This window comes from Mixophyes fleayi, chromosome 10 (genome assembly GCF_038048845.1).
Source record: "Mixophyes fleayi isolate aMixFle1 chromosome 10, aMixFle1.hap1, whole genome shotgun sequence".
In the NCBI taxonomy this organism is placed as follows: domain Eukaryota; kingdom Metazoa; phylum Chordata; class Amphibia; order Anura; family Limnodynastidae; genus Mixophyes; species Mixophyes fleayi.
In genome coordinates this window covers 84,773,180-84,790,555 of record NC_134411.1, presented here as the reverse complement: position 1 = coordinate 84,790,555, position 17,376 = coordinate 84,773,180, and the positions used below count along the sequence as shown (strand labels likewise).

The window sequence follows — 17,376 nt, the reverse complement described above, 5'->3', positions numbered from 1 at the left end:
ATAAGTCCCGAAAGATCTCATTGATGAAACCCTGGAAAACCGCGGGGGCATTACACAGCCCGAAGGGCATTACTAAATATTCGTAATGCCCATCTCTGGTGTTAAACGCGGTCTTCCATTCGTCACCGGAACGGATTCTAATTAAATTGTAGGCACCACGAAGATCCAACTTAGTAAATATCCGAGCTCCCTTGATGCGATCAAATAGCTCAGTGATCAGCGGAATGGGATACCGATTCTTGATAGTAATGGCGTTGAGTCCACGAAAATCTATACAAGGGCGTAATGATCCATCCTTCTTTTTGACGAAGAAGAACCCAGCTCCAGCGGGAGAGGTGGAAGGTCGAATGAACCCACGCTGGAGATTCTCCTGTATGTACTCAGATGTGGCTTGAGTTTCAGGTAACGAGAGAGGATAGACCCGACCCCTGGGAGGAGTCTTGCCAGGTAGAAGGTCGATCGGACAATCCCAAGAACGATGAGGAGGAAGACGTTCAGACTGAGCTTTATCAAACACATCGGCAAATGAAGCATACTGAGGAGGGAGTCCCGGGGAGGACGATGAGATGGAAGATTGCTGTACTTTAAGAGGAATAACTTGAGAGAGACAACGATGGTGACATTCAGGCCCCCAAGACGTAACTTGAGGGGTGCGCCAGTCAATCTGGGGAGAGTGACATTGAAGCCATGGAAGGCCTAAGACAATCGGACTTGTCGTAACAGGAAGAATTAAAAACGAAATTTCTTCATGGTGTAGTACACCAATCTGAAGGGTTACTGGAGACGTACTCTGGGTGATGAGACCATTGATGAGACGTGATCCATCTATAGCCGTCACAGTAATGGGTGTTTTTAAAGTGATCACTGGTAGGGACCATTGATTCACTAGTGATTTAGAAATGAAATTTCCTGCTGCTCCGGAATCAATCAATGCCTGTGACTCAAAGGATTTGGTAGCAAAGGAAATCGTAACATCGAAAGCGCAGACTTTAGATTTCATAGACAATGGAGAGGACTCCAGGGACCCTAACTTCACCTCTCCAGAACTAGTTAGGGCCTGGCATTTCCCGATTTCTTAGGGCAAGAACTGAGCATATGTGTGGAATCAGCACAATAGATACAGAGTCTATTCTTTACTCTTCGTTTCCTCTCTTCTAAAGATAATTTGGAACGTCCTATCTCCATGGGAATCACAGAAGGTGAAACTGGACGAAATTGAGGGTTTAAACGAAGAGGTGCTTTAGCAGAAGTTGTTTTCTCAGATTCTCTTTCACGAAATCTCATGTCTACACGATGGCAAAGAGAGATCAAATCTTCTAGTGACGAAGGAAGCTCTTGGGTAGTCAGTGCATCTTTAATTTTATCGGAGAGCCCCTGCCAGAAGGCGGCAACTAATGCTTCAGTGTTCCACTGAAGTTCAGAGGCTAAGATCCTAAATTGAATGACATACTGTCCTACTGTATGGGAGCCTTGTCGCAAACGAAGAATGCTGGAAGCAGCGGAGGTCACACGACCTGGTTCATCGAACACACTTCGGAACGTGGAAATGAATTTGGCACTATCTTGTAGAATTGGATCGTTTCTTTCCCACAGAGGGGAGGCCCAAGCCAGGGCTTGTCCAGAAAACAATGAGATAAGATAGGCCACTCTGGAACGATGGGTAGAAAAATTTTGAGGTTGGAGTTCAAAATGGACTGAACATTGGTTAAGGAAACCTCTACAAGTTTTGGGGTCCCCGTCATATTTTGACGGAGTAGGCAGGTGAAGCGTAGGAGCTGTAGACACCTGGGATGGCACTGGGGAAACGGAGGAAAGCACAGGAGCTTCAATACTAGCTGTAACAGTCTGTCCAGATGTTCCTTGGGAGGTTAACGATTGGTAACATTGAAGTAACAGCTGTTGGCGAGCATCCTGTTGCTCCACACGGCTGACCAGATGCTGCAGCATCTCTTTAGCAGTAGGTTCCGTATCTGGGTCTGTCATGGCCTGATCTTACTGTCACGGGCACTAGGAGTCTTTACCCAGGGATCACCAGGTGATAGGCTTACCAGAGCAGTATAGGTGGTAATATGGTACTCTGGTAGCAGGGTGATCACGGAACAGGAAATAGCAGATGATGAGATGCTCAGGAAAGTCTATGACTAGCAGCACTGGCAATATGGAGGTAGTAATACACGAGGAACTGTATGGACAAAGGACACGTGAAGGTAGTCAGTGGTCTGCGGTAGCAAGTTGTACCACTGCTATAGTGAGGAGGAATGTCCAACAGAAACGAGGAGGTGATGAGAGTCAGCGGTCTGCGGATAGCAAGTTGTACCGCTGTCTGAGTGAAGGAATGGAATCCAAGTGGAGGTATCCGGGGAGTCAGTGGTCTGCGTTAGCAAGTTGTACCACTGCTATGTGAGAGGATACTGGAACAGGTGAAACTGGAAACAGGAGTCAGTGGTCTGCCACTAGCAAGTTGTACTACTGAATATATATGTGAGGAGGTGCACGGGGAGAGACTGCAACACAATATATACACGGGCACCTTGACTTTGATCCACAGTAATATGCACAATATAAATGTATAAATGACTGAACAACACTGCCAGTATAGAAAGTCTCTTGAAGTAATCCGGCATGAGATAACACAGTCAATGATGGCAGTAGACTCAGCGGATAGTACACTCCAGAGGAGAACCAACACAGTCCAGCAAGGTATGCAATACACAGCACAGTCAATGGGAAGTATGCATACCGTGGTTCAGGAGAAGGCAGTCAGACAGGAGTGCAGAGATACCTGAAGGGCAGGAGGCCAGCAGGATACAAGTCCCTGGATGGGTGAAGCAGGGGTCTAGCAGGTGCAGCGCACAGGTAGGTAGACCAGCAGGGAACACAGGAAGGCGTGGAGAGCGGATCAGCAGTAGATGGATGAGTAGCGCTGAGAAGTAACAGCAGCGGGTCTCTGCGGGAACACGGAGGTAACCAATAGCAACCAGCAGGTGCAGTAACGATGGGACACCGGAGCAGAGTTGAACTGGAACAGATGATCACGGAGAGTAGCGGGTAGCAATAGTGGCAGCAGACTCAAGGAAACACGGTAGAGTAGACAAGGACTGAAGACTGAAGCGCACAGAGGCAGCGGATAGGAATCAGCTAAACAGTCACGATGAAACACAGACGGGTTGCAGGTTGAAGACTGTAGTGCACGGAGGCAGCGGATAGGAATCAGCTAGCAGTCACGATGATGAAACACAGACGAGTTGCAGGTTGAAGCCTGTAGTGCACGGAGGCAGCGGATAGGAATCAGCTGGCAGTCACAATCATGAACAGGTGAGTGGATGTGGTTGAAGCCTGTAATGCACGGAGGCAGCGGATAGGCATCAGCTAACAGTCCCAATGATACATGGTAGAGTTGAAGTGATTAGAAGACTGTAGTGCACGGAGGCAGCGGATAGGAATCAGCTCACAGTCACGATGATATAGTAGATGGTAGAAGTGGTATGGGAACCACAGTAGCAGAAGTGGTTTGGAAACCACAGAGGTAGAAGTGGTTTGGAAACCACAGGAATCAGCAGGGCTGAATGAACAAGGAAACACAGGAACACCTTCAGAGACTCATGGGGAATGAGACTCCAAGATCAGGCAATGTGGTGATGACCACAGGTGCTTAATATAGGGAGGTTGCCTGATCTGCCAATTAAGTTAAAGGAACATACACTGAAGGTTTGGAAAGGGCTGCGCATGCGCAGTCCCTCAGGATAGAGGACGTCCACGGTTCCTAATAGTCCGGGAAGAAGCACTCACAGTCCGGTGAGTGACATTTACATTTTTTGGCCCAAACTCGAGTAAGCAATTTGCAGTAGAAGAACACATTCAGAACAAATAATGACACATAAGACTAGGGGGTATATTTACTCAACTGTGGGTTAGAAAAAGCGGAGATGTTGCCTATAGCAACCAATCAGATTCTAGCTGTCATTTTGTAGAATGTACTAAATAAATAACTAGAATCTGATTGGTTGCTATAGGCAACATCTCCACTATTTTAACCCCGCAGTTTAGTAAATATACCCATAGGTCTCATCATTGAGTATATTTCCATGGGTAAGATATCTGTTGGATAAGGTATGCACAGACTGTAACAATGACTGTACTAAATTAGAAGGATTCCACCTTCCGGTCTCTTTAATTTCTTTTGTTTTTTACATGTTCTCCTCCTTTTATGCTTTTCATTAATACATATTTTATCATAACAGATGAATCAGTTGTTATAGTACTGGTCTTATAACATATATAGGTTACACAAGGAAGTAAATGAATATACTGCAATGTAATAGAAATATTTAGAAAATAGACAGATAGTCATACCAGGCTAGTCCAAGCCATAAATCCAGATATATGATTAACAAATCTAAAAATATTAATAAATAACTATATAGAACTGGTGGCATGTACCAGTGAAAAATAAGATTGTGAATAGTAAAAAATGTCAAAATGCTAATTATAGTTTAGCCCAAAGTTCTTTAAGAAGATCAAATGTTCTTAGAAGGCTAATTCACAGTCCTACAGTGGAAAAAAAAGCATTATAAACTAAAATATAGCATAATATCTTAGGGCCTGAGTTATTAATCAGAGCAAAGCATAAAAAAGGAGTAACTTTGGGCAAAACCATGTTGCATTGTGCATTGGAGGGGGAGGTCAATTTCAAACGTGGAGACAGATTTATAGTTGGGGTAGGGCATGTCCTAGACCAACTTTAAAATTCAATGTAAAAATAAAGTTAGCAAGTATTTGTATGTTAGATGTAAAAACAGCCAGTATTTAACTTATCTGCAAAATAATAAACTAATTTGCACCCCATGCACTGTAACATGGTTTGTCCCGGAGAACATTTACTCCTTTTTTTGCCTTACTTTCCTTAATGTCTCAGGCCCTTAGTGTTTAACTGTAGAATATAAAGATAAATGACTGGAAAACAATATTCATGAAATGCCTGTTTGCACCTCAAACTTTTATCCCAAGGCTTATACCAACATGACCAGTACCAGGTGCCAACCTACAGTAAAGTCCTTACAATGGACTTGTAGCAAAGTGTATGAATTATGAAGTATATTTAATTGGGACTAAATAAATAAAAGTGAGGCGACTGCGAATGTGAGGACTTTATTGGTGTCTGGGATCCACGGCCAATGATGTCGGTTTAGCCCTTCCAATTAAGGTCTAAGATGCAAAAAAAAAATTGTTTCTTTTTTCAGATTATTTATATCCTCAGATTTGTTCTGCTATTGTCCTTGTATACAACCCATTTCTGCTCTGCATTAGATACAACTCTAGCTATAGACCAACCTTGGAAGGCCAAATAAACAAATCTGCTTAATTATAGTGGGCCTGATTCATCTTCGAACGCAGTATAAATGCAAATTGCACTTAAAAAAAATAAGACGTAACTTGCACTCACGTACACCAGTATTCAAGTAAAGAGGATCTCAAGAAACGTTTCCATTTGAATACGGGTATAACTATGTTCTGGCTATACCTTACTTGCCATATTCAGCCAGACAGAACATACTGCACGATACGCACATGCATATGCACAATATAAAATCCCAATCAAAACGCATACAAAAAAGATTTCATAAAATTACTTTACAACTAGAAATACAATATTCATTAATAAAAAATATATGCACAAAATATTATTTCTATTATTTTTTTACATGAAATACACAATTCAAGATGTTCTTAATGCATACGGTACATAAAAAAGAAACAAGAAAACACAGGCGCTAAAAAAAAAATTATCTCTGGAAGGAATTCTTGTCTGTAGCCCCCTCTTGGTAATCTGCTGAATTTGCCCCAGAAAAAAAACAAGACTGTAGATAAATGAGGAAAGCGCTGATAAAAATATCAATAACTTTATTCACTAGTGTTGCAAACACATTTTAAAAACCATTAAAAACACTATTAATAAATTAAATTAAATTAAATACAAAGTTATGTATAATAAATGTATTATTACCAGTATCTCCCAAAACTAAATCAATCCAGATTGAATTATAAACCAGCACATATATAATCAATATGGATCTTAACACATCATGAACCTCAGAGATGCTCAGAGTTTGAATTGGACAAATGTCCATGCACTCGACCTCGGCTCGCCCCTCCTGTACATTTCCTACCTGCGTCTGCCCCTTTCCACCATTGATCCGCCCAACTTGATGTTGTAAGTTCAAGTTGTAGGTGGTTGAAAGTGTAATTTGCGTTTGGACTAGTATTGGTTCACTGGCATAAAGTCTGTTTCTGAGCATGCGCAGAGCTTTTTCGTGCAAAATACGGCACACAACGGGACATACGTCCGAAGATGAATGAGCCACAGTATTTATTTGTTTTTCAGATGCAACACATTCTAAACTGAACAGCAAAAAAACAAATAATATGTATGACATACCCAACTTGCCTATGATTAATCAGATGCTACTAATCACACAGTTGGGATTTTACATGCAATTATTTTATTTGTTTCCAGTTTCAGTATAATCAGCCATTTTTTACTTTACTGTATGCTTTTCCATAAACCCCACTTTTAAATTGCTTACCTAATTTAATTTTCAAGGATAAATATATTTTCCCCTCAAGAATCTGCAAAATGAATAACGGATTTGCCATGTAACCCTGGAGAGCGTGTTTACTGTAGTTTCCCTATGTATTTAATGAACTGAAAAAAAACGTATAAATAAACTGAAATTACCCTTGTCTAAAAATTCACACTCAGCACCTTCTGCAGTCATACATGGAAAATCCATGCATTACAAGTACAGTGTTAGTACAAATGTTATTCCTGGGTTCTACTGATGGATAATTATACGTACACTGGTTTTCTAAGGCATGATACCACATCTATAATTATGCAATAGACACCTCTTCTACTAGATAATTGCTTGTGACATACTGCTGAAAAGCAATAACAGAGGTTAAGGCCAAAGTAAAGTGTTGAATTCAGATTCTGGAGGGGACAGTGCGCATTAAAGGACAACGCATAATGGAACAGAATTGTTGATCTTAACGGTTCTTATGGTATTTTTTAGAGAGCAAAATGCCGTAGTTGATGAAAACCTTGTTTTTTCTTTGGAAAACAGCTCGAACCTTCCAGAGTTCTCTTTTTATATATGAATAGTTTAACTAATTGCAACTGATTCTGAAAAACAATGATTTAAATGATCAACAACAGATATGATCAGTATTAAAATAAACTTGCATGTAGTACAGTATGAAGAATTAAATAAATACTATATATATATATATACACACCGTATATCTAAACACAGTATATATCATATACTATATATATACATACATATATATATATATATATATATATATACACATATAAACATACTATATATATATATACATATATATATATATACAAGTTAACCCGTGCATGATACTCATGCATTCTAGTCAAATCAAGCTACTTAAGGTGTTAAAAAGGTTCTTGTCATGCATTTGGGCCATAGCCCAGGCCTCCTCAGGGGAAGAAAGTTACTTCCTGACGTAAGCGCCCTTTTTTAACGTGGTTTTGGGTTTTGTCCACATGTCACCACCTCATCATTCTTCTCCATCACCTCATCCTTCATTTTCATCGCCACATCTATCCAGATGTCTATCCAGACACAGGGATCTCTCTCAGCGGTCCTGAGTATCACACTCCTCTCACTCTGTCAGCCCCGGCAACCACCAACCACTCCCCACTGTCACCCCCGGCAACCACCAACCACTTCCAACTGTCACTTCTCTTTCAAGAAATATATATATATATATTTTTTAAATCTTTATAAACACTTTTAACAATTAACAAATTAAATTAACAAATTAAAAACATCTTAGTATACCAAATTTCAGCCCTTTCTGAATTTTTTTCCCCACACACACTAAGAATTTAGTAGGCCAGTGTATAATTCCGCCCAGCAGGTGGCGCTGCAGCTTGGTTTTATTTTTTACACACACACACACACACACAGACAGACTAACACATGCCACTAGACATTAATATTATATATATATATATATATATATATACATATACACATATAAATATACTATATATATATATATATATATATATATATATATATATATATATATATATATATATATTACTTTAACCGATGTCATCTTCTATTCCGTGTTATAGCAATGTGAGTTCACAGACATGTGATAGCTTTACTCTATCAGAAATATTCACTGTGCAGGATAAAGTAGAGAGTATAGTACAGTACAAGAATTTGCAGCATGTGGAAATCCTGGAATGAACATTCTTATTTAATGGATTATTGTTATTGATTTAAAATTTCTGAATATCTAGTATGGAATGATGATTAGGCACTAGGGGAAAGGTTGTCCCACTTTTATAATTCATAACAGAATCTGCAAATAAGGCTCTCACAATCAATGAAATAAAGCTTGGGATAAGATTATTTATATGAAAGCCCTTTAAATCAAAACTTAACCACTAGGTTTTAAGAGCCTAACATGGGCAAGCGAACAAGTGAATCTGTAACAGTTATAATAGTGCAGACCTAAATATTAGATTCTGGTGTGTTTAGTGCTATAGCTTTTCTTGGAACCTTTGTTCTGTGATCTGTCACCTAATTTTTGAAATATAAAATGTTGCTATTTAAAACAACAATCCCACCTAGAAGATTTATGATTTTTTTTCTTTAAATAGCAAGGTAATAAATGTCTCCTTTTCAAAATCTCTCTGGTTGGCAAACAAAAGTGTCTGACAGACACAGTCAGTCTGTGACAAGTATGTCACAGTGCAGACAGAGCTCAGAGGAGTGTTCCAAAGCCTCTCTGATACCTTCACCATGTGCCATGTGACTGTTGTTGCATAGTAATCCAGAATTATAAATAATTAATAGCAGCCTGAAGAAAAAAAAACAAGGGAAAATGGTAAATACCGCCATTCTCCTTATAGCCTGCCACAATGATTTTTGTTTCATGTGATTGTTGTTTTAATAAATATTTTAGAAGTCTGATTCAGAGTAACCCCAGTTAGAATGTGTAATTGTGCACTTTAAAACCATATCGAGCTGCACCAGGGACACATTTAAAATGAGCAGACAGATTTAGAACTGGGGGAGGGAAGCGCATTCTAACTCATCTTTAAATGGTAGTATCAAAATTAAGCTGAATATTTTTTGTGCTATATACAAAAGAAGTCCTGGAAAAATAGAATTTGCACTCTCTGCATTTGACATCTGTTGATCTATTTGATGTTAATAATCTTTTTTTTTTTAAACTGTCCACCTTTGACTAATCAATAAAAGCTTAATAAAACCTTGTCTTTACATCTTTGTTAAGGTTTATTCATGATCAATAATTGTCATAAGGAAGTTCTTATATCTTTTTATATTAAAGAAAAAAATTGATAAACCATTACCCAAGGTAGCAGTAAAGATACATATTCCATTCTAAGCATCACTCAATATGTACTTTCATAAATAGTTATTAAAGGAAAAACTATAGATCTTTTTAATGTCTCATGTGTAATAGCTGCTTGTAACAATGTCACACAAATATGTAATATAGGAATATAATGCGTTCATAAATGTCCGCAAGGGTATTTACTTTCTGTGGAGTGAACCTACTTAAAAATGCTTGAGCAAAATGTTGACGATATGCAGCACTGAATGGAATCTTTTTAAAAGGCAAACTGTGGATGATGGTGGTGGTGATATCGATAATAATGATGGTTGTGACAGTGGTAATGATGGTGGTGATGATTATTATAGTGATGTTGGTGTTGATGGTGGTTATGACAAACCCTGCCTTACATTGTGAATATCGTACCAACACTGTCTGTCATCAGTGGGCCAATTCAACAACCGCAGTCCACTCTGTTATTAAATGCCACCCGGCGGCCAGACCTTTTATTGTTATGGTGTCCAGAGAGGAAGGGGAGAGGCATCTCACAGAAAGTGGGAGACAGCTGTGGACCCTGTGATATTAAAGAAGAGTGGAAAGGGTTAAAAACAGGAGGGTCAGGACTCTATCTAAAATCAAGAGGTGGACTCTGCCTGTTTGCTAACTATTGTTCCAGACACTCTTCAACTCGATCACAGCAGGTGGGAGACCACTGATGTCATGCTCTACCTCCACCCTGTTACCACCCAAACTCTTCACACCACCAATCACAAGGGGACAATGAGCGGGGGGTTGACCCAGGGAAGGGTCCAGGATCAGGTGTCTTTTAAGAAGAGACAAAAAGGGATTACTGGGGAGGGAGAGGGGTTGTTGGAGAATCTTGAGAGACCAAGGACTTGGACTGATTGAGAGTAACCAAATTCTCGCAGAACTAGAAAATATTTCTCTAGCAGGAGCTTCTTCAGACAGAGCTGAGATTCTGGGGCACTAGAGAATCTGCATCGGCAGGGAGACTAATACCCAGGGTCCCACTAAGCTGGTAGAGAGTTGGCAGAGCGGCCGGGTACCTCAAGGTACAGGAACTATGAGCAGGCCCTTCCCTATCATTTCTTCCAATTAGTATATGAGACTCATTTTTATTGACATTAAAATTTGTAATTTTCCTCAATTTTACAGTGCTATGAATTATGCCTGGATGAGCAATAAAAAATGTTACTAATAATGTGTGTTTTTTATACAATTTACGTTTTTCGAAAAAAGTAGGATTTTATGCACTCGACATGTATATGCTTCGATATGGACTGTTAATAATGTAACTTCCTCTTGTCCACCAGGTACATTTGTCACCAAGGTAGTGGCCACGGACGCAGATGACCCAGTGTACGGAAATAGCGCTAAATTGGTCTACAGCATTTTGGAAGGCCAGCCTTATTTTTCTATTGAACCACATACAGGTATGTTTTTCCCAATAAAATATTAATAGATGTTTCTCAAATATGACTATATATGATTCAGACTATCTTATACGGGGCTCACAGATAAATACAGTCATACATACACTCTAGGGAGAAAAATTAAGTAGCAAACACAATGGAAGAATAAACACCGGGGCATAAAAAGTATTTAATGATAATAACTTGTAAAGGATGGTAACTTTTATACAGATTGATTCAGGAAAATGAGGAAATTGGCAGGCGTTTATTGAAAGGTCAGAGATTTCCGCTAAATTGTGTAATATATTATTACAGTGTATGATCCCTTGCAAGCTCCTTGAAAATCTAATAATTGCCTTCTTTAATGGAAGGAACTGAACAAACATCTGATGGCAGGAAGTGCATGAGGTGCCCCCTCAAAAGAATTTGACCAAATATTAAACCTGAATGTCAAAAGTCAAGTAAAAATAGACCAAAATAAAAAATAAAAAGACAGTTGTCAGTGCTTATCCTTTACACTGCATATCTGTGTGTCTACCAAAATAAAAACATGAGGTATTAGTTCATTTTTTGATCAAAACATTTAAGCCTGCATCCCAGCGTCAAGGGCACCTCATTATATGCAGGTCCTACACTGACCTATATGCTTTAAACACCATTAAAATACACTTAAAATCAGATGCACTCACTCAAATGTACCAGTTACCAGAACTCATGCACCTCCAATCACACGGCCTCGGGCCAGTACCATAACCTGAGACAGCGTGGTCATACACCAAGGGGGCCTTACATTACAGAGCAATGAAAAGTGATACTGAGATCCTGCATATAAAATCTTTAAGGTGAGAGTTTATTATACTATCAAAGGGAGGAACTGTCAAAGTCGTATAATTGGATAGACGAAAGTATATTGGTTAATATTGTTTTACCGTGCGATTGCGATCAGTACGCCACGTAACACGTGGCGTGGCGCGATCGCACAGTAAAACAATAATAACCAATATACTTTCGTTCATCCAATTATACGACTTCGACACCTGGACAACGAGAACACCAGATCCAGCAGTTGGGAATGGATGGGAGAGCTTCTGGATCCCAAGAGAACTGTATGACTCCTCCTTGTCCTTATATAGTAACTTTAATCCTACACCATCTATGACCTGTACATAGGCATCACCCAACCTGCTTTCTTAACTTTAAGTGAGGCCAAATAATTATGTACACAAACCTCAGCTTTTAATCTCCCTCAGGCTTAATCCATCCCTCAGTTCTACTTACTATGCTACAATAAAATATAATCACCTAACACCAATAGTACAATGCTATTTAGTAGTCAAAAGACTTTTGTGCAAGTGTTAGTAGTACTGTGTAGCCAAGGTAGAATGATAATAATAATAATAATAATAATAATAATAATAATAATAATAACAATAATAACAATACAGTAGTTAGTATGATTATTGTTATTATTGCTTTTGTTATTGTTTTTTGTTGTTGTTGCATCATAATTCTCCAATAGACATATAAAATGCATAATTAACTTTAGAGTAAGCATTATATATAGGCATTTTTTTCAATAAAACATATTTGTAAGGCATGAATTGTCGCAGGAGCTTACCATCTAAACGGAAAACTACATTGAAATTTTAGGTGTGTTAAATCTGTGATATTACTTGCGTATTCTGTGTGTGCATTGTAGTGAAGTTTGTAGTGTTAAGTAGAAGAGACTGCTGCAATGTTAGGTGTATGTCGCTATTTCCACTCCGTTAAAGCGTTTGAATTGTGCACCAGTTCTGAACTGGCGAGTTCTAGTTTTATACTTTCCAGTGGCACATTTCTTGGAGCACTGTCTCAAATATATAAAAAAAATCTTTAAATACACAAAAGTGCTACATGTACTAGAGACAGCCTTGGTGTTCCTTCACTCTCATGTTTAGTTTAAAATATTAGTGATCCAAAATCCAAGCGCTATTTGACAAGTGTGTTTTAGAATGGTCCATCCAATGCACATTAAAGTGCTCTCCTACTCTTTGCTTTCAGGAGACGCATCTGCAAACCTGTTCAAAACTGTAACCATCACATCAACGTCCAACCACTTTAGAAGTGTCCTTTCATTAAACTTAACCTTTACGTTTTTCCCCTGAAATAGTGCTCAGCTTAGTCTCCCTTATGACTTAAATCAATTATTAGCGTAAGAGAACAGGAGGACTGTCTTTACTACTTGTGAACAATTATGTGAGTGTGAATCTTTCTTTTCTATTGCTTGGAGCCTGCCTGAAGATGTCCATCTTCGCCAATTTGCAACACAGAGGCACAAAAGCTACCCTCATTAAATGTGTAGATTGAGACCCAAAGACTGGTACAACATTCAAGTTGTTTTGCAAATTATAAATGAACGTATGACCCCGGGCACAGCAAGTAACACCCAAATGCACCCCCCACTTATCTAATTTAAATAATCTGGGGAAAAAAAATCTGCATTAATTCGCAAATCTAGTTACCCCTACACTCACTCCACACAACTCTTCTCTTCAGCCTGTGCAAACTTCTCTGCAAATTCAGCCGTCATGCTCCATAAACCTATGAGCCTTTGTGGACACCTTGGCGAGCTCGCCAGGTTCAAAGCTGTCCTTTGTAGCAGATGTTTTCTGTTATATAAGTGACCTCAAATGAAATGTGTGGAGTATAAATTCTTACCAATCACCTATTAGAATTACATGGAATGAAAGCAAAGCAATTAAATACCCCCAAATATATAACGTTACGCTCTGTGGTCCGGGTGATATGCCAACTGTGGATCTTTCTATCTAAAATAAAAGAAAAAAATAACAATGCATGTAAGATGAAGCTTAGCATGTTTTGATTCATTGAGCGTTTAAATGTAGTCTAAGCAGCCTGTCACCAACAATGCTTATTACATTCTGCAGACAGTTGCTCCATCACGTTCCCTACAATTCCTTCAGGCTTAGTAACCTCTTCAATTAAGGTACTAGAACTGTAATACAGTGTTTGAAATATGTATAAAAATTGCTTCAAGTCAGTGTGAAAATTAATAACTGAGAAGGGAATTTTTTTTTTAGTGAGGGGGATGGTGAGAAAATTACCTACTCCTCCGACGCTTGTGGTTTCATCCATTGACAAATACCTTTTATAATGAGAAAACACATCTGCATTAAACTTGATTAAAATAAGACCCTCTCTCTTTGAATCTGACTTCCTTGCAATTTTCAAGTAATATGTTCTTTTTTTTTTCTGCTCACAGTCAGGTTTTCGAGTGAATAAAAAAAGAAACCATTACGGCAGTGTAAGATATGTTATCTTGTGGTATTACTTGTTCTACTTTCCAAGAGGTAGTCTTACTTAGATGACATCTGAACTGTGATTGCTGATCTCCCTTAGTAATATTTGAAAGAGTTTAAGATTATGATATGCTTGCAACAGTCTTGCCCGAGGGCTCGCTTTATTTAATATTTAGGTGAAATGGATTTAACCATAGTAATGAATAATGTGTCCCAGTATTTCATTGGCAGTTACTTGTAGAGAAATATCAATGCTCTGTTTGCTGCTTGGCTAAAGGAGGTTTTCACTGTTTTCTTTCCAGGTAAAATAGAAAGTCTTTTTTACACTGTGTGCCTGATTCATTAGTGATCTTATCCTGTGCAAAAGTTAAGATGCGTATTTTTAAGAAGAAACGGGGAGATAAGAGTGAAGTTAAGATGGATTTTCATCTTAGCTTAAGAAATTCTTCACTTAGGCAGTGGATTTTTCTTCTTATCACCCTTTTCTGAGCATGCACAGAGTGGATTTGCTTAGGATAAGCAAAAAACGGCAGATAAGAACACTAATGAATCAGGCCCTATATGTTGATTTATTTATTGCTTATTTATACAGCATCACAATATTATGCAACCCCTTTTCAGAAAATATTGAATCATTCACATCAGTCCCTGACCACTCTGAGCTTACAGTCTAAATTCATACCGCACAGACGCACACACTAGGGTCCACTTTTGTCAAAGTTACACACAGGGAGAACACAGGGAGAACATACAAAATCCACACTGGCCGGGAATTGAACCTATGGCTGCAGCGCTAACTCAAAATAGTAATTTTGGTGAGGTATAATATTTCTATTGATGTCCTCTATGAATTAAATTACTGCATTTCATTTAAAAAATGTAAGGCCAGTGAGTCATCCCAAATAGCTGGTTCCATCTTTTCTACTTAAAAATAAAATTTACCTACAACGGGATGGAACATTTTTCATTTTAAGAGTATTGGTCCCGTTTTAGACTAAGCCAAACACAGATCAGTTACAAATGTGCATTAAAAAGTCATACATTCAACATATAAACAGATACTGAGTTTTAATTAAGCCCAGCAGCCAGAGAAGTGGGACTGGGCACGGCAGTCTTTCTCTTCTGACAATCAAGCATTCGGTTGAATATGGGTGGGAAGCAAAGCCCATTTTGGTGACCAGTATAAAAGCCTGTAGTGAGGGTACATGTACAAAGCATTCTGCGTTTTCATGACAAGCATTGGATACAGAATCTGTTTGATGATTTTTAGACAATACAGACCCTCATTTTGGTTGCAAGTTTAAGTGGAGGCCTCCAGTTTTTCAGCCAGTTCTGCCAACCTTAATTTAATGGCTATTATAAAATGTAGACCACAGTTTTTGTGGCTAGTATACAAAATAGATCTTGACAGCAAGCGTATAATGCAGACCTTCATTCTTTTGTCTCCTTTCCAGTAGCTACTATGCAAAGAAGACCACATTTTGATATCTAGCATGTAATGTAATTATTACTACAAGTATAGAATACACATCCCAATTCTGATGGGTAGTATACCATGCAGATCCACAATACTGGTGGCTAGTCAATATTGCAAGCCCCTCCATTGTACTTTGTTGGACTGCTCTGCTCTGCTCAGTTGATACTTGTGAAAAAAACAGGAGCAATTGGTGTTCAGCCCCCGACACTCTAGTTGGTTTAAAGCAGATAGGTAGTTGTACAGTTCTGAGTCCATGGTACAAGCAGTATTGTACAAAGTATTTATCAATTAGAGTACAGGGAGCGGTCTATTAGTAACTGAGAGCTATCATCACTTTTATTATTATTATTATTATTATTATCATTATAATAATAATACAATTAGTATTGTTGATTTGTAGGGTGCTACAGTATTCCTCAGCACAAACAGTAGGATAAAAAAAGCATAAACATAAAATAAGGACATACAAGGTAGACAAAATAAATGCAGATGTGAAACCAAAGTGCTAGTGAGATTATACAGCACTGTTTTTTTCTTTTACTGTTATTGCTTTTTAATATATTGGATCAAATGCTTTAGGTTTAGGGTAAGGAACTTTGTAAGTGGGTGAAGGCTCGGAAGAAGTCTGTCATCTGGGAGTAAGAGATGGTTATCATAGAAGGCCCTCTCCCACAGAACTGCCCCTTATCTCACTAACATCTTCTCCATCCACACCCCCTCCAGCTCCCTGCACTTGGCCAGTGGCCGCCCCCTCTCCTCCACCTTCTTCACCTCATCCCATTAAAGAATCCAAGATTTCTCCCGAGCTGCCCCTCTCCAATGGAATGACCTCCCGACCTCCATCCGACTGTCCCCTAATTAGTGCTCTTTCAAACGGCACTTAAAACTCACCTCTTCCACAAAGCCTACCAGCCTTGCACCTAATGCTCTCTCCATGCTCATTCTCTTCATGTCTCTCTTCCCGGCCCTTACTCGCTCCTCCTGCACTTGATCCCCTCATCTGACTTCCTTTGTACCTGCTGTCTCTTTGCCCCCCCCCCCCCTTTAGGATGTAAGCTCTTATGAGCAAGGCTCTCCTCCCTCCTATCTCTATACCATTTCTTCTTCTCCAACCCCTCTGCTATGCCTGGAGCTTCTGGAATCTTGGTTTACTCGGTTTTTGTTCTGTAATGTTTTACCCTGTATGGTCTACTGCTTGTACTTGTACAGTATGCGGACACCTTGTGGCACCTTATAAATAAATGATAATTATAAGAAGAAGTGGGGGGTGCAGATTGCAAGCAGAACTAAGTTGACATGAGGGTGAGTACTTTCAGATGACGTTTGAAATGTATAAAGGGATTCTGGAGGATAGAGATTGGTGCAGTCGATGTGGAGCAGTGAGAGAGGAAGATTAGTGTTCAAAATGGATTGAAGTGAGGATAGACAAGCGGGTAGGAGGAGATTGCAGTAGTTCAGGCAGGATATAATCAGAGAATGGGCTTTGGTTGTATCATGGGCACGCAAATGTGTCTTAGACATGTCTTAATGCTCTGGGTTATTAGTAGTTGCTAAATGTTTTCACTAAATGCCAGACCTGATGACTATACATTTTTGTGCACCCCTCGTAAATATCCAGTACAGTGTTTGCTAAAACATCCAAAAAAGAATTGCCTAATTGTCAGTATTATATAGAGATTTCTGTGTCCCATTCCTTTACAAAAATCTCTGGTACCTGACATAAGCTTTCATTTTATACAATGCTGATCAT

General features: G+C 39.0%; 1 protein-coding gene across 1 annotated transcript in view; it reads left to right on the top strand.

The window, feature by feature from the left end:
• CDH8 (cadherin 8) overlaps positions 1–17,376 on the top strand; it is a 288,359-nt gene that overhangs the window by 151,049 nt on the left and 119,934 nt on the right. The window contains exon 4 of the mRNA XM_075189000.1: positions 10,752–10,871. Within this exon, the coding sequence (XP_075045101.1) occupies positions 10,752–10,871 (120 nt within the window). The remainder of the gene's footprint in view (positions 1–10,751; positions 10,872–17,376) is intronic.